At 44.2% G+C, this 20,977-nt stretch overlaps 1 protein-coding gene across 1 annotated transcript; it reads right to left on the bottom strand.

Annotated features, from left to right (window-relative positions):
• Positions 1 to 1,113: 1,113 nt before the first annotated feature.
• On the bottom strand, positions 1,114 to 7,654 carry LOC115151510 (profilin-2). The gene is made up of 3 exons (XM_029695499.1): positions 7,333 to 7,654; positions 4,843 to 5,035; positions 1,114 to 2,961 (listed from the first exon to the last, which is right to left on the bottom strand). The coding sequence occupies exons 1-3, from the start codon at positions 7,459 to 7,461 to the stop codon at positions 2,864 to 2,866; spliced, it is 420 nt and encodes a 139-aa protein (XP_029551359.1). The 5' UTR covers positions 7,462 to 7,654; the 3' UTR covers positions 1,114 to 2,863.
• Positions 7,655 to 20,977: the final 13,323 nt, after the last annotated feature.

Here is a 20,977-nt window from a genome sequence, read left to right as displayed (position 1 = left end):
GCTAAGGTTTTACAGCAATTTAATGATTGATCAGGACAGGTATTGAGAGAGGATCAGTAAACCATTAAAATCGTCAATGTTACAGCGCACACTGCAGCCAGGACAATGGTTTCTGAAACCCCGTCTCTTTGATCAGACTTGTAGGTAACAGGCTACATGGTGGCCTAGATCTCTCCCCATGACATAAGACAAATTACTTCGACGTCAGCTTTGAAAAACAATCTGCTGTATTGTGTCCAATTGATGCAGGTTACATGAGGGGAAAAGCCTGTTTCAATTGTCTAATACTTGCCAAGTCGTGGACTACACCCTTTATGAGAAAGCTTTATTTTTTTAAATGTGAGACGCTGAAGACGGATCACATGTCAAGTTGTTGCAGTGACATTACTCTATATTCCTAGTTTGGTTACTTCGATCAGAAACACATTTAGACATATCAAGTCCACAAAAATCAAAAGGGTTGTAATATATAACTATCAGTACAGTGAAGAGGAACATGTGCTCTACCCTGAATTAAGAGATTCACTCCCAACCACAGGTTGTAATGAGTCATTGAAAAGGCAATGTGTAACCAACCCCCTTTCGCAGAGATCACATTGCCTTTAAAACCTGCAGTCGGATTGCATCGCGGCCTGTGCCTAGTTTCACACTCCTGTTCAAATGGTTATACACTGCTACACTAATTCTATGCTGATACAAAAAAGGTCAGACCAAAGCTTCAGTTTAGTCTAGCCTATATAAAAATACATTAAAACACCCAAAGTAAAAAGAAACTAAAGCTGTACTTGGCAGCTGATGGCCACGTATATTTTAGCTATACCCCCCCCCCATCATGCCGGGGAGGGGATTCCCAGGCGTAACTGTGCCACACACCCTCATGCGTCTACTAAGGAACACTTCCTCCATGTTTCCCAACAACTTTTTAGGGGGGGGGGAGAGATTAACAAAGAGCATCTCAGCTGAACTATTGAGCTCCAGGCTAGGATGGTAAGAACCGCCTGATGGCCTTCTGAAAACTGCTGCTCTGGCTCAAAAATCCTTTCCCCCCCAGAGCTAAGGTCCCACGCCAAATAGAGAGTACAGTTCAACTGGAAAAACAAGCACAAAAATCAATCTGCTTGGAATTTATTTATTTGATCTGTCTGTAAACAAGGTGATAAATTAATTTATGGCATTTCTTGGTTTATGCATATGAAGTGTTAAAAGAGACTGTATCCCAAGTGTTAGAAAAAGGAGTGTCGGGAAAGAAAGTCAGCAAATGGTTTTAATTCGTACACACATCCCACAAGGCCTGAACATTGGCACTGATGAAAAAAAAAAAAAAAAAGTGCCAATGAAATGACTCCTTCCTGGGCAGCTGTTAAAAATCCATCATACAATAGAAATCGATGTTTCAACATTATGGTACAGGATACACAGCTTTGGTATACAAGTTTCCACAAGACAAAGAGTTCTTATTCCAACCAAGCCCATCTCCCATTTATTTAAATTGTGTAATTCCTACTTTATTTTTTTAAGGTCTTTTCAAATTGGACATTACTTTAATTACAGAGCTTGAAAAGAAAGTTTAATACCATATCTTAGTTGAACACGAGTACAAGGCCATTTATTCCACAGTCGTTTCTTCACACAGCATGGGTTTAGAAATGCAGTAATTCATTTCTTTAATAAAAAAAAAATATGACGTTTACAAATTATGACTGCTCGATTTCATCCACCGCAAACCCTCCCTCCCTTTTGCCTTCAACAGAATGATGTGGTTTTACATTAGTGTTGTTTTGCCTTCAGCGGGAAAGATGAGGCTGGCTAGAAGGCATCCTTCACAATGATTTAGAGCAATTGTACATATACCCAAAGCTGTGACTAAAATTGGTCCTATGAAAATGTCAAACTGGATATATCTACTGTCCAAAATGGCAGCCGTAAAAAAAAAAAAAAAACAAGGAAATGTATTACAGGAGCTGGCAAACAGTTTTAAGTGTCTGAGCCATTGTAACGATGGAATGTCCATGACGGGGGTTCATGTAGTCATGAAGACGACATGGAAGAGATTCTGCATCAACAACGTCGATTTTGCCTTCTGACTCGATCAATACCAAAACTGATAGCCTGCCATGACTGCATTGAAGCGCAACCCCCCCCCCCCCCAAAAAAACCCCATCCGGTACAGAGTAGTGTGGCTCAGAGAGGGAGATAAAGGGGACTTTAGGGTGTAGTGATTGGTTAATGGATGAGTGTTCCTCCCGTGTACTGATGTAGTGTCACCTATGGACAAACAGGAAGAGGGGGAAGGAGCTACAGACATTTGGCAGGAGTTACAGGGAGGGGGCAGAGGGAACAACAGGATTTCAGTAGGCTCAAAGATATGCATGCGGCCCCCACCGCCCCCAAAAACATGCTCTAGAAAAGGAAGACAATGAGCTTGGTTACAGCTCAAGTGCTCCAAAGGCATCGGCTGCTCAAGAGTGAACTTCCGGGGCACCATCACACGAAATCTCAGTTCATCAATTTAGGTTTCCTTCACTTTATTTGTTTTTTTTTTGTTTTTTTCCTTCACTGAGCATTGGCCAGAATGGTGCAAGTTTTTTTCAGTTTTTTTTTTTACAAGTATAGATTTGTCACAATGTCCTGTTAACAACATGCATTTTTAACTATGGTGCAACAGTGCTAGAATGGAATTGAGTACAGTGTGAATGCATCAAGATGACTGGGAAAGAACAAGAGAAAAGGGGAAATAAAAAAAAAAAAAAAAAAAGGGGGGGGAGACAATATGAGGGTCTGGGGAGAAAAAGCAAGCAACTACCAACTAAAACTGGAAGAGTGTGTTATGGGTGAACTGCTAGGTGGCTGGGCCGATGCTGCTTTAGTATCCAGACTTCCTCAGATAGTCAGCCATTGTATACGCTTTCTTGTTGAGCTGTCCTCCATGGACACCTTCCTTCCCCATGACTAAAACCAACGCTGAAATACACAAGGGGGGGTGAAAAAAACAAGAGCAGAAATTAACAGATGTGTTGGTGGTGGGGGGCTACATTGTTGACGTCAGGGTCTTAACCATGTGACCCTGTACTCCTACTAACCCTTCCAGGAAGTATTTTAATTAGGACTGCTTGAAAATAACCTTCCCTCAACTACAACACTAAGGCTAAGTCAAGACTAGAACCGAGAATCCCTCAAATATTTTGCCATTACATATGCCTTCTTATTCATCCACCTCCATTGACCTCTTCTTTGCCCATTATAAGAACCAAGACTGGAATTGTTTTTTTAGAGAATGTGAAGTTGGGAGATCTTAAAAAAAAACTAACAAATTAAAGTTCAAGAAAACAGTCCAATCAAAACAAGCAGGTGGTTATAGTACGAAGGAAGACAGGAAGAGGCTCCCACCCATAGCCAATATGCAAGCATTCACTTTATTAAAGCTTCTGGCCTTGGACGGGGAGAAGAAAAACATGCAAAGCGGTCACTAAAATGATGTAATAGCGCCGACGATTCCAATAAAGTCCATTAGCCTATTTTACTGTACGCCAACATTAACCTTCCTACTCTTCTGAACTAATAAGAGGAATGTCTGAATCATTCCCTTATGTTAACAAAGTCCATAAATGGTGTCTTTACCCATTTGGAAGCCTTGACATTAACTGCAGTAAGCAACAGCTGACCACAAATGGCTCAGTTTCTAAACCAAGGAAGAGTAAAAAAAGTAAAAGTAAAAAGGGGGAAGGCAGCAATGACAAATGTTCTAAATTAGAAAGAAAACGCCCTGGTCTTAAGCCTTTCCTTTATCCTCTACTTATCCAACTGAGTCTACATGGCATGCCAGCAGTAAGGAGGAATGAGAAAGGGAATGCTTTAACTCACTGACTCAATGCTTTAACTCACTGACACCTACATTAACGCAATACAGCATGCTTGCAGTACCTCAATACATATGAACCGAAGCAAAATCCTTCAGTACCACTATCTGAAGGGGACTAGTTTTACCATGTGATGGGGTGGGGATAACTTAAACTGGACACTTAAGACTTGATGTGAGGAGAAAGGTGTGTCAATTAGAGGGATAGGGGTCATGCATGCAATTCAAAAAAGGGGAGTCTATCAGGAGGGAAGACCGAAACCAGAAGAGAAAGGTTGCCCAGCGACAGAAAACCTCCCACCTGTGAATTACAAGTCGGGGGAGTTATGGACTTAATCCTGCTAGGGGACGTGGGAGAATAGAGACCGGAAAAGGCCCAACTCACAGGCAGTGTTTTTTAAATGACCACCTCACCTTCAAAATTGGGCAGACCAACATGGAATTGGTGGATCATTTGACTGGCTAGCAGTTAGTGTGCTCGAATCAGATCTGATACAAAACTAACACTTATTTCCAACATTTGTACTTGATTGGCTTTGTTGACCTGAAAAGTATATTTTTCAAAAAATACTTGAAATTGAACTTTCCCCTCTAAACGAAACCCTCCCATGACAAGTTAAAAACCATTATACTGCATGAACCTTAATAACACCCTCCACCCCCCCACAGACAATAGTTGGAGGTAATGCATTAAAAGGTAGGTTATGTGCTTCACATAATGACATCAATATATCAAGACTAAGAAAGCTTCCCACATTTCAGTTGTGTCATCATTTATACAATTTTAAGCCCATCTAGGGAATGATGCAGCAAATTGGCACATGCATCAAACGGTTGATGAGTTAATGTGTCAAGTTTTAATTTGCACAAGTCTCTTAAATACATAAATAGTAAGAGGAAATGTGAATACCAGTATATTGTACATGCACAGCAAACGACAGCGTTTAATGTTTGAGTGAGCAGTGAAGAAATGGGATGGACACTACCTTTGCCGGCTTTGCCTATGGAAACGTTGTATGTGGGCTCCCCTCCTTGACTCTTTGTCCTGATGTCCATTGTCCAGTCCCCGTCGGTGTGGAGGCTGTCTCTGATGACAGAGCATTTCTTTTGGCCTAGGGTCAGCCCACCGCAGAAGAACGCTTCTCGGTCCTTACCTATAATGATGTCGATTTCGTCAACCTACGGATGACCATGTAAAGTTTGAAAGCCATTCATTTTCATTAGCAAAAAATAATATTCATTATTCCACTACCAATAAGATAAGGGCCAATGTTACAGCCTGATTTCCTCAAATACACTGTGTAAAATAGTAGGACTCTCAGCTAAATAAAAAGTCCTGAGAGCCTTATTTGGCAGTCAAATGCAGTCTGACTTTGGAAATAATTTGGGAAATGTTTGGAGTCGCTGTTGTCCAGTTCATTTCATAAGTATTGCAGGTCACATTTGTCCTACCAAGCACAAAGAAACTTGCCAAATGATTTGTTCAGGGTACCTTGTGCTAGAGATTGATACATTGTAACCATATTACTCAGCTCTGATAGGACAGTGTCCAGATTCCTCATGTGGTTTGTTGAATATTTATGCACTCTCAGTAGACCATACCTTGGCACAGCTAGTAAAAAGACTAGTTAGATTAACACTAATACGGTACTAAGGGAAAGGGGGATACCTAGTCAGTTGTACAACAATGCATTCAACTGAAATGTGTCTTCCGCATTTAACCCTCTGAATCAGAGAGGTGTGGGGGGGGGGGGCTGCCATAATCTACATCCACATCTTTGGGGTCCGGGGAAAAGTGGGTTAACTACATTGCTCAGGGGCAGAACGGCAGGTTTTTACTGTCAGCTCGGGGATTCAACCAAGCAACCTTTCGGTTACTGGCCCAAAGCTCCTGCCCTGCCAGGCTACCTACCTACTAACTGTTAAGACTATGCAACCCCTTCGTTTTGCATGTTTGATCAATCGTATTTTAGGAGATTAGACTAGCCCTAGCTGGCCGCCTCCTGTTAAGTCAGTCTAAAACACTACAGGTTACTTTTCTTATTACCTTTAACTAGCCAAGTCAGTTAAGAACAAATTCTTATTTACAATGACGGCCTTGAGGTTAGCTGAAACCAGAGCAACGCTGTCCACCGAGGCAATATACAGGTCAACTGACAGCTTGCCTACAACCTGTAACATTTGACCATAAGCTTAACAGAGCAAGTGCCAAGTCGTTCATTTCACATCCATGAGAATGTGCCCAGGGTACCAAACAGCTAATGATTAACTGTCTAGCCAAAGCTTAGCAAAGCAGCTAACTAGAATACTGACAAGGAAGCAGCTCACTGAAAATTAACCCCCATTACACACGGATATCGATACAGGACCAGCGAATTTCAATTGGAGTGTGGAATCATACATCCTGCCGCAGTCCCATCCTGGCTAGAAAGATAGTCAACGTTTGGTAGCTAAAACATGTTTTATTGAGCTAGCATGCATCCAACTACGATCCCGACGGAAACTACGGAAGAAATGTCCTCCTGTACGCGCGTTTATTTAAATGCTGCAATCTGGAAATTGACAACACAAGCAATAAAATAGTTAATTTCCATGCTTGCTAACTAACAAAATGGAGGGTTCATGAATGACCAGGAGTGATACAATGTGTTAGCTAAAAAAAAAAAAAAAAAAAAACTTCCCAAGCTAATAGTATATTGTTGTACAACGACCAATGTGCTTCGAGCTGGTGCATATAATTTAAGTTCCCATAAGATTATTTGCGTAGACTGGAAGGGTAAAAAAAAAAAGCAGTCAAAGGCGGCGCCATCTTGGAAAATTAAAAGGGGCGGCAGCATTGCAGCCTGATTCACAAAAGCATTTACGAACTCCGCGGAGTCTACAAATGTACATTTAACGTATGAATGCAGCGCAATGATCCGCCAACTTCGCCTAATCCCTTTCGGATCTGGATGACCTGAGAGAGAGTGCCATTTTTCACCGCTGCTCCTCCCAAAGCCCGCATTGCCGGCTAGACATAACAGGGAAACTGGTTTCAATTTAACATTTGTGGTAACACGTTTTCCTAACGCACGCTTTAAGGCTTAATGTGTGGAGTTACCTATGCTAACAGACGCCAAATAGCCTGGCTAATGTGTTGATAACTAGTTAAAAATGTGTCAGTCAGCTGGTTAACGTTAACTTGCTAGACCACAACTACATTTAATATAGTGTGTGGTCCTAAACCTATTCACTGATATTTCAAATAACCATGTGAAAAGTCTTAATAACTCTACCGAAAAACACCGGATAGCATGTGTTAGTTAGCGTAACTAGCTAACACATGCTGCCTGTCTAGAGCCCGTTCAGTCTGGGGCATTCCCCTTTAGGCAGGGCCCAACACCCATATTTAAACAACAGACTAAAATACCGGCATTTACCGAGTTCGTAGATTAGTCTTTTAAATTATTATTATTTTTTTTTTTTAAAGTCCTTACCGTTATGTTAACAAATGTACCACCGGGAAACGATGCCCAGACATATTTGGCGTCCGTATAGCCAACAATGGCGGAGTCCTGGCAGCTGCCATCGGACATCAGGTTATCCACGTAGCCTTGCCAGGACATACTTGCGTATTAGTTCAAATGTGGATATATATATATATTTAATAAAAAATATATATATATGTGTGACAGGTACTCTGGAGCAACAGTGATGGTATTATAAGCTGTATTTTCGGTGATTTTGCAGTCTCCCAACAATTCCCCAGCTCCGTCACGTCCCCGCTTTCTTCTGGGTCTGAAGAAGAGAAGCCTCACAGCAAACGGGTTGGGTGTAGTCCTTCAATAAATCACTCCGCACAGTCGTTGTTAGGCTGAACTTTATTGCAAATCGTCGGTTGTCGCGGATGAATAAAACGAGTGTTCCTAAGAATGATTTGTACGGTGTGGTATCTATTTTTTTTTATTTTTTTTTTTAACTAATTTGTCAATATGCTGCAATTTTCTTTATCGTTTTGTATGTCGATCTTATGTGGTATTTTACACAAGCGATATGCTCCTTCTGACCAGTGACAGACTTAATTTTTTCATATGACATAGTCCTTCTTTTCCCGCCACGATGTCCTTTATGAATCAAAGTATGTCATTGGAATTTCTATTCAATTGATGGCATATATATATATATATCATCAATGATCCTCGTCAGATTCTTGTGCGATAATTTGTCAGATATTTAAGATTGAAAGCATGCAATAGTGACATTTAATTTGTGTTAGACAGTTAGTCAGTCTACAATTAGTCAGTTTGCAATGTTACTTATTTTACAACAAACAAGTCTGAGATCCCAAACTTGCCTATTTAGCTCCACTTTATTAGAAAATAGAGGTCGCCATATTTGGAGACATTTAATGCATGTGATTGAACTAGCATAAGTGCTTGTGGCAGGTCAGACCAGTGTGACACCTATTACAATAAATGTGGTGTACAAAATAAAGACACCTGTTGGTTACATATTAACTCACTCAGGGTGTAACAATATTGGAGTCGATGTTTATTCCGTTTGTTAATCGCCATCTGCATGGGTACAGCATGATAGAATAGATGTTTGGCATTTTCTCAGAAGCTGTATGTAGAATATAACAACAACAAAGAAAGTGGAAAAGTGGTAAACAGAGCAACCTCTTTCTAGCCAGGTCCCAGATCTTTGTTCTATCTTGTCAACTCCTTGTCTCTCATTGTCATGGCAAGTTGATGATAGCACAAACACATCAGGGACCAGGCTAACCTCTTTCCACATGTTCTCATCAACTTGCTCTTAAAAAAAGAACATTATCTGAGTGTAGGCATCATTTCATTTCCCCAGAGAGGCAGAATGTGACCATTGTCTCTGATCTTTAAAAAAATATATATATTACCTAGGATGATTCATTCATCCCTTGGCCCTCTCTCCTTTAAGTTATTACCCATGACTCTACCCCTTGTGCAATTCATCCAATCCAAACACTTTGCACCCTGAGAATTTGCATGATATTGCCCTGTTGGGACTATTTACTTCAGAGGTGTGGTTTGTTTCGCTGAGTTCAATGTTCATGTACTTGTCACAGATTGATACAAAGGTTCTAAGTAATATGTTCAGGCAGGGAAGGCTAAAAAACAAGTGGAGACGCTCCACTGAGTAAAGCGGGGATCTCCTGGCTAGAGGCAAAAGCCTTCTCACAGAAGAGACTGAGGTGGAGAGCCATGGTGGAAGCCCTACGCTCCCAAGGGGCCAAGAGGTTTAAGTAAGCATTCCTCATCAAACCAGGATCTGTTATATAAATACACACAACTTCCTTCCCTTACCTCCCTATTGAAATAACCACAGTATATGAAAGTCTCTGTTTTTCCAGAAAGGTGCAGAGGAACATAGCAATATAGCATTAGTTTCTCTCCACCTAGGTAGAATAACTTAGTCCAGAATACGTGGAGTTTCACCTTGCCTTATCTGTGTGTTGTCAAATAACCAACCCTAATCCTAACCTTCTCCTAACCTGCCAAGTTAATGATTCTAACCTTCTGCGTAAATTCTCCTAACCTGCTACGAAATAGCAACTTCTGGTCGTAGCTATGCTCCCTCTAGTCAGAACCTCCAATCTGCTGACCACGCCCATATCCATCCTATGTAGTTGGTTACCAGGCCAACCCTTGTTGGGTGGAGGTAGTTTGACCAACCAGCTGAGTGAGTCACTCAGCCAATGAGTCATGGACAGAAAGCTGACCTGTTTTTTCTTCTTTTTTTTTAACTGAGGAAATAACTCAGCAATAGTAAACTGCTGGCAAGGCAAGCCTGATATGGTCACTCACTAATATGTCATAGCACCCTTACAATAGTCCTATTGTATAGTCCAGGGATGGGCAACTAGCCCGCCCCCCCCCCCTTAAAAAAAAAGAATGAAGAAAAGGCCCGCGCATTATTGACACAAATAAAATAAAAATGAAAGTCAGTCGGAGTTTCAACTGTTGAGAGTTATAGAATAGTAGAATACACAAGGTGCAATTTTGAAATTTGGTTGTACATCAGTCGTTTTCTTCTTGTTATGTCAGTCACTGATAGTCACTCAATTAGCGCATCTCAGGTAACATTTTTAAGATTGGTAAGTTAGTCTAGCCAGCTACAGTTTCTAAACTTGTAATAATCATGGTAAAATTACAGACCGGGGGTGGCTCCCATTGATTTTGTTAGTCACTCTAACTCAGATATCATATTCAAAACGGCAAACATTTCTCTCCACCTGTCACGTCCTGACCAGTAGAGGGTGTAGTTGGGTCAGGACGTGGCAGCAGAGTCTGTGTGTTTTTTGTTTCATTAATTTTGGCCGTGTGACTTCCAATCAGGCACAGCTGTAGAGGGTTGTGGCTGATTGGGAGTCACACTTAAGTTGCCTACTTTGCCTTGTGGGGTTGTGGGTAATTGTTCATGTCAGTGTGCTTGTACCTGACAGGACTGTGTTGGCTGTCAGTTTTTGTTGTTTTTTTGTAAATGCATAGTGTTCGTGAAATTAAATATGACGAACCCTAATTCCGCCGCATTTTGGTCCACTTCTTCCTTAGACAGCCGTGACAGAATTACCCACCAAACCAGGACCAAGCGGCGGAAGAAAAAAAAGGAGGAATGGACATGGGAGGACGTCCTGGATGGCAAGGGAGCCTACACCTGGGAAGAGATCCTGGCCGGAAGGGATCGCCTCCCATGGGAACAGGTGGAGGCACTCAGGAGAGCGGAGGCAGCTGGACAGAGGAACCACCGGGAACGTTTCCAAGGTACAAGACTAGCGTTCAAACCCGAGAGGCAGCCCCAAGATATTTTCTTGGGGGGGCACACGGGTAGTTTGGCCAGGCCAGGGAAGAGCCGTAAGCCAGCTACCCGTGACTACAGGGAGGTGCGTATGAGGTGGAGGGCGCCATGTTACGCCGTGGTACGCACCATCTCGCCTATACGGACGCACAGCCCAGTTCGCCCAGTACCAGCGCCCCGCAGGTGCCAGGGCAAGGGGAGCATCGAGCCGGAAGGGGTGATGCCAACCCTGCACTCAAGACCGCCAGTGCGCCCTTTCGGTCCGGTGTTTCCCGCTAGACGCACTAGCATGGAGGTGCGTGTCTCCAGGCTGGCAAGTCCAATACCAGCCCAACGCATCAGGAGTCTAGTGCGTCAGCCCAGCCTCGCCAGTCAACAGTCACCAGAGCTGCCCGCCAGTCAACAGTCACCAGAGCTGCCCGCCAGTCAACAGTCACCAGAGCTGCCCGCCAGTCAACAGTCGTCAGAGCTGCCCGCCAGTCAACAGTCGTCAGAGCTGCCCGCCAGTCAACAGTCGTCAGAGCTGCCCACCAGTCAACAGTCGTCAGAGCTGCCCGCCAGTCAACAGTCGCCAGAGAGGTCAGACTGCGCTGAACTGCCGGAGTGGCCAGACTGCGCTGAACTGCCGGAGTGGCCAGACTGCGCTGAACTGCCGGAGTGGCCAGACTGCGCTGAACTGCCGGAGTGGCCAGACTGCCCTGAACTGCCGGAGTGGCCAGACTGCCCCAAGTTGCCGGAGTGGCCAGACTGCCCCGAGTTGCCGGAGTGGCCAGACTGCCCCGAGTTGCCGGACTGCCCGGACTGCCCCGAGCTGCCGGACTGCCCGGACTGCCCCGAGCTGCCGGACTGCCCCGAGCTGCCGGACTGCCCGGACTGCCCCGAGCTGCCGGACTGCCCGGACTGCCCCGAGCTGCCGGACTGCCCGGACTGCCCCGAGCTGCCGGACTGCCCGGACTGTCCCGAGCTGCCCGGACTGTCCCGAGCTGCCGGACTGCCCGGACTGTCCCGAGCTGCCGGACTGCCCCGAACTGCCAGAGTGGCCCGACTGCCCGGAACGGCCAGAACCGGAGCCACCTCCTGATATAGGTGGGTTGGGGAGAGGGGTGTAGCACAGTGCCGTCGGTGACGGCAGCCACCCTCCCTTCCCTCCCTTATTGTTTATGTGTTTATTTTTGTTGGGGATTTTCTGTGTTTTGTGTTGGTGCATTTCGGGGTATGCACCTTTGAGGGGGGGGTACTGTCACGTCCTGACCAGTAGAGGGTGTAGTTGGGTCAGGACGTGGCAGCAGAGTCTGTGTGTTTTTTGTTTCATTAATTTTGGCCGTGTGACTTCCAATCAGGCACAGCTGTAGAGGGTTGTGGCTGATTGGGAGTCACACTTAAGTTGCCTACTTTGCCTTGTGGGGTTGTGGGTAATTGTTCATGTCAGTGTGCTTGTACCTGACAGGACTGTGTTGGCTGTCAGTTTTTGTTGTTTTGTGTAAATGCATAGTGTTCGTGAATTAAATATGACGAACCCTAATTCCGCCGCATTTTGGTCCACTTCTTCCTTAGACAGCCGTGACACCACCCTATGGCAAAATTAGTACAATTGCAGGAAATTAGCTCTAAAACTTTTCTCTCCACCCCTTGGAAACATTTGTGTAATTGCATGGAATTAGTTATAGAACTGCAAAATCTTCTCTACGCTCCATGGCAAAATGTGTAAAATTGCAGCTAGCTTGCTTTAAAACTGCAATATTTTCTCTACACACCATTGCAAAAGTGTAGAATTGCATGAAATGAACTCTAAACTTAAATGTTTTCTTTGCACTGTCAAGAAAAGGGGCACTAAAATGCTTTGTTCGCAAGGTGAGCGGGTCCCCCCAGGCGGGCCCCCCCAACAAAATGTCACTTAGGGCCCCCAAAAGGCTAGGGCCAGCTCTGACTACATGTGTGGGTACGGATGTGGGTACTCAGATCTGCGAGCAACTGTGGCCCCTCATGACTTCAGATTTTTCATCCCTGGTAATATAGTCAGAGGCAGAAATATTATTCTGCTACTGTTACAGCTTCTCGGCTCTGGAAGCTCATTGTCATTCACTGGTGTTCACTAATAACCTGGGTATCAACCCACTACTAATAACCTGATTATCAACCAACTACTAATAACCTGAGTATCAACCCACTACTAATAACCTGAGTATCAACCCACTACTAATAACCTGAGTATCAACCCACTACTAATAACCTGAGTATCAACCCACTACTAATAACCTGAGTATCAACCCACTACTAATAACCTGAGTATCAACCAACTACTAATAACCTGAGTATCAACCCACTACTAATAACCTGGGTATCAACCAACTACTAATAACCTGAGTATCAATACACTACTAATAACCTGATTATCAACCCACTACTAATAACCTGAGTATCAACCCACTACTAATAACCTGATTATCAACCCACTACTAATAACCTGGGTATCAACCCACTACTAATAACCTGAGTATCAACCCACTACTAATAACCTGAGTATCAACCCACTACTAATAACCTGATTATCAACCCACTACTAATAACCTGAGTATCAACCCACTACTAATAACCTGGGTATCAACCCACTACTAATAACCTGAGTATCAACCCACTACTAATTACCTGGGTATCAACCCACTACTAATAACCTGATTATCAACCCACTACTAATAACCTGAGTATCAACCCACTACTAATAACCTGAGTATCAACCCACTACTAATAACCTGGGTATCAACCAACTACTAATAACCTGAGTATCAACCCACTACTAATAACCTGAGTATCAACCCACTACTAATAACCTGGGTATCAACCAACTACTAATAACCTGAGTATCAACCCACTACTAATAACCTGGGTATCAACCCACTACTAATAACCTGATTATCAACCCACTACTAATAACCTGAGTATCAACCCACTACTAATAACCTGATTATCAACCCACTACTAATAACCTGAGTATCAACCAACTACTCTGTCATGTATGGATGGACCTCCCCTGACTCTACACCACACCAAGACAGGACCACATATACAGACTGATATATGGGACTAGAGGAACAACAGTGATATATGGGACTGGAGGAACGACTAGAGGAACAACAGTGATATATGGGACTAGAGGAACAACAGTGATATATGGGACTAGAGGAACAACAGTGATATATGGGACTGGAGGAACAACAGTGATATATGGGACTAGAGGAACAACAGTGATATATGGGACTAGAGGAACAACAGTGATATATGGGACTAGAGGAACAACAGTGATATATGGGACTAGAGGAACAACAGTGATATATGGGACTGGAGGAACAACAGTGATATATGGGACTGGAGGAACAACAGTGATATATGGGGTTAGAGGAACAACAGTGATATATGGGACTAGAGGAACAACAGTGATATATGGGGTTAGAGGAACAACAGTGATATATGGGACTGGAGGAACAACTAGAGTAACAACAGTGATATATGGGACTAGAGGAACAACAGTGATATATGGGACTAGAGGAACAACAGTGATATATGGAACTAGAGGAACCACAGTGGTTTTTTCCCTAAAGATGACCCAGAGAGAGATAACGATTACTAGAAATCTTATGCCTTCCAAGACCCCCTGCTGTCATTCAACAATGTGGGGTCCGTGAAATCTTTGTCTGATTTGGGTAATCCCTATAATCTGGGAGGTTTTGTATTTCCCATCTGTGTGAATAGTTGGGGAGACAATCTCCATTACAGACAAATTATGTTGCCCCATAATTAGTTTGTTCACTCATTATTTTGAGTGTCCCCCCTCCCCCGAAACAAATCAGGAGATTGCAATCATGTTATTGGGTGGTGGTAACATGTCATTTAATGAAACAAAATGAAACGGGTGAAATTAAATAATTAAGGTGGGATTTATTTTGCTGTATTCATACACCGCGTGTACAAAACATTAAGGACACCTGCTCTTTCCATGACATAGACTGACCAGGTGAATCCAGGTGAATCCAGGTGAAAGCTGTGATCCCTTATGGATGTGATTTGTTTAAATCCACTTCAATCAGTGTAGATGAGTGGGAGGAGACAGGTTAAAGAAGGATTTGTAAACCTTGAGATGATAGAGACATGAATGGATTGTGTACGTGTGCCATTCAGAGGGTGTCGTGAAACCCAGTGAGCAAGAAATATTGAAAAAAAGTATATTCAACCTTTTTAACGTCTTGTGCTCATAGGGCACACAGAGCACTAATGGATTATGGGGAAGTGTGTGCACTCTGAATATAGAGAGATGCAATTTTAATATATCACTAACACAGGAGTTTGGTGGCACCTTAATTGGGGAGGACGGGCTTGTGGTAATGACTGGAGCGGAATCAGTGGAATGGTATCAAATACATGAAACACATTGGTTTCCAGGTGTTTGATGCCATTCCATGGACACCATTCCAGACATTATTAGTGCCGCCCTCCCCTCAGTGGCCTCCACCGATCAGTAAACAGTTTCACATTCTATTCTATTCTACAAGCCCCAAGAGATTAAAAGCTCAGAATTACTCATTTTCCATGTTTTCTCCTTTCTGCCGGCATAAACACATCTTTCCTTATCAACATTTCAAGGCGACATTAATAAATGAAGGAATGTGTCTGTCCAACTCTTCCACACAGTAATCTCAGGGCACTTTAACTGGCGAGAACAGGCTCATAGTAATGGCTGGATCAGAATAAATGGAATGGTCTCAAACACGTCAAACACGAATGGTCTCAAGCACATAGTTTCCATGTGTTTAGGACCAGTCCTTTTAACTCAGGGTTTCCCAAACTCGGTCCTCGGGACCCTGAGGGGTGAACGTTTGTTTTGTTTTGTTTTGTTTTGCCCCTAGCACTACACAAATGATTAAAATAATCAACTCATCATCAAGCTTTGATAACTTTAATCAGCTGTGTAGTGTTAGGACAAAAATCCAAAACGTGCATCCCTTGGGGTCCAGAGGACCGAGTTTTGGAAACGCTGCCATTAACTCCATTCCATTCCGTCCTCCCCTCACTTGCTTCCTCTGCATCCATTGTTTCACACCCATGAAATGGTGTTTGTATTCAATTTATTTAGCTGACTTAATAGACGGCACCTCGCCTATCGCAGAACATTGTGATGACTTGGCCTTGAGATATGGAGGTTGTGGAGTGAATGACTGGAATAGACTGGAAGCTAGAGGAATTTCAAAGGTATTTCTCTTCCCTGTGAGAGGTCTGAGTGGTGTGAGGCAGGATTTCCAGAGGGACCATCATTCAAGAGGAATGGTGACATTAGTCACAGTTGTTTTTTTCCATGAGCTGTTCCAGCGCAGTGCATTAAAAATGGAGGAGGAGCAGGTAGAGAAGACGGGAGGATTGGTGGTTGTTTTCATCCTCAACACTCCTGACCCTCTGTCACGCCCAGTGGGAAATCAATACAACAGCCCACAGCTAATTGTTGATCAATGCGCCAAGTAAAAGGAAAAATCCTTAGAGATCTTGTTTTTCAGGAAACCATATTCTCTTAACAGGCAGGTTATGTAGACTGTCTCTCCCTAGCTGGCCTGCTGAAAAATACAGCATAGACCAGTCTACATTTCAAGCTGGTTCAGGCTGGTCTATGTTGGCCAAGCTGGTCTCATGTAAAAAAAATAATAAATACAGCAAGAGTCGCAGCACAGAATGAAGAAATAAAACAGCACTAAAATGTGTATTGGTTAGTTTCACCACTGTTGTTAGGGAAAACAATAACATTTATCTTAACTCCCCACCAATCAATACATGTCTAAGATTTCTTCCTGAGATTGCTATAATAGGTCAGATCTAGCCACTTTCTTATTTGTGGACTTTACATTTTTTTGTTTTGATCCTTGTTTTGCTGGTTCAGAATGGTCTAGCTGGTTAGACTGGCTGACTAGCTGGCGATGCTGTGGACCAGTTTATGCTGGTGATGCTGTGGACCAGTTTATGCTGGTGATGCTGTGGACCAGTTTATGCTGGTGATGCTGTGGACCAGTTTATGCTGGTGATGCCGTGGACCAGTTTATGCTGGTGATGCCGTGGACCAGTTTATGCTGGTGATGCCGTGGACCAGTTTATGCTGGTGATGCCGTGGACCAGTTTATGCTGGTGATGCCGTGGACCAGTTTATGCTGGTGATGCCGTGGACCAGTTTATGCTGGTGATGCCGTGGACCAGTTTATGCTGGTGATGCTGTGGACCAGTTTATGCTGGTGATGCTGGTCCAGAATGGTCTAGCTCAGGGGTTTTCAAACTGGGGTCTGCGCTGTTGGGGGTCCACAAAAAATTATAATATCTAATTTTGAAAATATTTTTTTGCGATTTTTCTGAATCCCATTAGCTACAAGAGATACCATCATGGATATCATTTTTAGTATGAAGGAAGTTAGAGGTAGTTTCACGAGCCAATGCTAACTAGCATTAGCGCAATGACTGGAAGCATAACGTGACTTGCAGGCCCGATGCGGCCACTCTATTAGGGAAAAACTAGGCCCTCGAAGTAAGGCCTTGTGATATACAGGTAACTGCCAAAAATAAAGGAAACCCGAGTAAATGAGGAATATAAAGTATTTTGAAAGCAGGTGTTCCCACACAGGTGTGGTTCCTGAGATAATTAAGCAATTAACGTCCTATTATACTTAGTCATCTACATAGTATGTTTCACGCGCGCGCGTGTGTGTGTGTGTGTGTGTGTGTCAGTCAGTCAGTCAGTCAGTCAGTCAGTCAGTCAGTCAGTCAGTCACCAACTCTCAACACTTATAGGAGATTCTGGAGCACTGCCTGAGACAGTGTTTTCTGACTACCATCAGCAAAACACCAAATTATGGTATATCTCTTGGGAGAGTGGTGTTGCAAGGTGTTCTGACGGCTGGTCGTGGCCCAACGCCCTATTAAGACATTATGCTGGTGCTTCCTTTATTCTGGCAGTTAATTGTATGTAATGTAATGTCTTAAATAATGAAGCACCTTGATGCTGGTACACTGGTGACCAACATATACTAGTACACTGGTGACCAGCTTATGCTGGTATGTTGGTCAACACTGTCCAAAACACAGCGAAAGACTGGTGACCAGCAAAAACACAGCCAAGACTGGTGACCAGCAAAAACACAGCCAAGACTGGTGACCAGCAAAAACACAGCCAAGACCGGTGACCAGCAAAAACACAGCCAAGACTGGTGACCAGCAAAAACACAGCCAAGACTGGTGACCAGCAAAATCACAGCCAAGACTGGTGACCAGCAAAAACACAGCCAAGACTGGTGACCAGCAAAATCACAGCCAAGACTGGTGACCAACAAAACACAGAAAAGGATGGTGACCAGCATGACTAGCCTATGCTGGACTATGCTGTTTTTTTCAGCAGGGTGTAAAAAGTATGTGTAATTTGCAGTAAAACATGAATATAATACCACAATATGTAAACAGTGCTCTCCCTCTCTCTCTCTCCCTCTTCTTTCCACACTATATGACAGAAAAGTGCACACCCACCTTCTGCATCACCACTCCCACTAATTCCACCAATCCTAACCCTCACACTAATCAAACCGGTCATGATGAATCAAAAGGAAGTCCAGCCTCACTTGCCAATCAAATGAGTGAAATCCATATTGCGTTACAAATCCCAGCATGTCCAGTAGCGACCCATACAAAAAGACAGTGTGTTCATTGGTCACCCATTCGCCCCCACAACACCCTCACACCCTCCGTGGAGAGTGGATCAACACAACCATTGAGCCAACCTCATGACTGCAACGCGGGAGTGTCACACACACACACACATACACATACACACACACACATGCACGCATGCATGCACGCAAAACATGCACACACGCACACTCGACATGGCTGCCCCAAGGCCTTTGGATTCACTTGTGGTATGGTGGGCTCATACCCTGTGTCCCTGCCAGAAGAAAGCCCCCCCCCATACTAGGGGGGGGGGGGGGGGAATATGACAGAGCCATGCTGTGCTCCACCACTCACTTCTGCCCATCTGCAGCCATAAACCAGCTCAGAGGACAGCTGCAGCCGACTGTGCCCCTGAGAGTCAGCCTCCCGCCCCTGGACGGTGCTCACAGAATCCCCCCTTCACACCCCCTCTCCAGGGGCACCCTCCTCCCGCCAAGTCCCAGCCGCCACGTAACTGATGCTCACTGTCCCTTAACCAGCGGCAAGCCACCAAAAGACCATTAAGTCATGCAGAACAACCACTCAGTTACATATCAGTCAGTCTCCAAATAACTTAGATGGAGATGGATTATAGATAGATACACTCATTGGCTTTGTGGAAGTATGGTATTAATGTATTATGCACAGTGCAGATGCACATAGTCTTTCTACATGGAAGGATGGTATTATAATGTACAGTCTGGTATAATAGTCAACTGTTCTGGGGACTGAATGGAAGTGATTCATCTGAAGGAGAACTGGAGTCCTGTCCTTGGAAAGCCACATTTGCATGAGGAGTAATACATTCAGAATAGTCTTGAGTCCTAGGATTAGGCCTATGGGATTGGACCTTGGGGATTGGACCTTGGGGATTGGACCTTGGGGATTGGGCCTTGAGAATTGGGCCTTGGGGATTGGGCCTTGAGGATTGGTCCTTGGATGTTGGGCCTTGGATGTTGGGCCTTGAGGATTGGGCCTTGAGGATTGGGCCTTGGGTATTGGGGATTGGGCCTTGGGTATTGGGGATTGGGCCTTGGGTATTGGGGATTGGGCTTTGGGGATTGGGGATTGGGCCTTGGGGATTGGGCCTTGGGTATTGAGGATTGGGCCTTGGGTATTGGGGATTGGGCTTTGGGGATTGGGGATTGGGCCTTTGATTTTGGGGATTGGGCCTTGGGTATTGGGTATTGGGCCTTGGGTATTGGGTATTGGGCCTTGGGTATTGGGGATTGGGCCTTGGGTATTGGGCCTTGTGGATTGGTGATTGGGCTTTAGGTGATTGGGAACTAAGGCTCTTGTAGATCCTCCTTAGGTTGGGCCCTGTAGAGCTCTTTGTAGAGCTAGGCCATGGGAAACCCACTTAAGGATCTTCAGAGTGAATCTTTGAAAGGATATATAGGTTTCTATCAGAACTAGGAATAGGCCTAGAGAAGTTATAGAACATAAAACATTTTACTGGCACGGACAAATAATGTTCAGTGATTTTGATGCGAATTCGGGTATTCATTTTATTGTAAAAAAAACAATTTCTTAGAATGCATTCATATAAACTCTGCAAAAAAATAAATGTCCTCTCACTGTCAACTGCATTTATTTTCAGCAAAATATTTGTATGAACATAACAAGATTCAACAACAGACATAAACTGAACAAGTTCCACAGACATGTGACTAACAGAAATTGAATAATGTGTCCCTGAACAAAGGGGGGTCAAAATCAAAAGTAACAGTCAGTATCTGGTGTGGCCACCAGCTGCATTAAGTACTGCAGTGCATCTCCTCCTCATCTTTGGCCCCATGCCAAAGATTTTAATGGCATTAAAAACATCCTTGAACGCATTGAGCATCTTTTGCCCAATATAACATAGCCTTTAAATGATCTATAGACCAATTTATATAGGCTGACAAAAATGTTGTTCACGTGAAAAATTGTCTGGTGGACACCAGCTGCATTAAGTACTGCAGTGCATCTCCTCATGGACTGCACCAGATTTGCCAGTTCTTGCTGTGAGATGTTACCCCGCTCTTCCACCAAGGCACATGCAAGTTCCCGGACATTTCTGGAGAGAATGGCCCTAGCCCTCACCCTCCAATCCATTGAGATCCGGGCTCTTCGCTGGCCATGGCAGAACAGTGACATTCCTGTCTTGCAGGAAATCACGCACAGAACGAGCAGTATGGCTGGTGGCATTGTCATGCTGGAGGGTCATGTCAGGATGAGCCTGCAGGAAGGGTACCACATGAGGGAGGAGGATGTCTTCCCTGTAACGCACAGCATTGAGATTGCCAGCAATGACAACAAGCTCAGTCTGATGATGCTGTGACACACCGCACCAGACCATGACAGACCCTCCACCTCCAAATTGATCCCGCTCCAGAGTACAGGCCATGGTGTAACGCTCATTCCTTCGACGATAAACGCGAATCCGACCATCACCCCTAGTGAGACAAAACCGCGACTCGTCAGTGAAGAGCACTTTTTGCCAGTCCTGTCTGGTCCAGCGACGATGGGTTTGTGCCCATAGGTGACGTTGTTGACGGTGAGGTCTGGTGAGGACCTGCCTTACAACAGGCCTACAAGCCCTCA

The sequence above is a fragment of the Salmo trutta genome, chromosome 17 (assembly GCF_901001165.1).
Source record: "Salmo trutta chromosome 17, fSalTru1.1, whole genome shotgun sequence".
Classification (NCBI taxonomy): Eukaryota; Metazoa; Chordata; class Actinopteri; order Salmoniformes; family Salmonidae; genus Salmo; species Salmo trutta.
The sequence above is the reverse complement of the archived record's forward strand: the minus strand, read 5'-3'. Positions and strand labels throughout refer to the sequence as shown.

Coding starts and splice junctions, on each gene's coding strand:
- LOC115151510 (XM_029695499.1), bottom strand. CDS start 7,461: ATGTCCTGGCAAGGCTACGTGGATAACCTGATGTCCGATGGCAGCTGC. Junction 5,036..7,332: donor GTACATTTGTTAACATAACG/GTAAGGACTTTA, acceptor GGTCATCCGTAG/GTTGACGAAATCGACATCAT. Junction 2,962..4,842: donor CATAGGCAAAGCCGGCAAAG/GTAGTGTCCATC, acceptor TGTGTATTTCAG/CGTTGGTTTTAGTCATGGGG.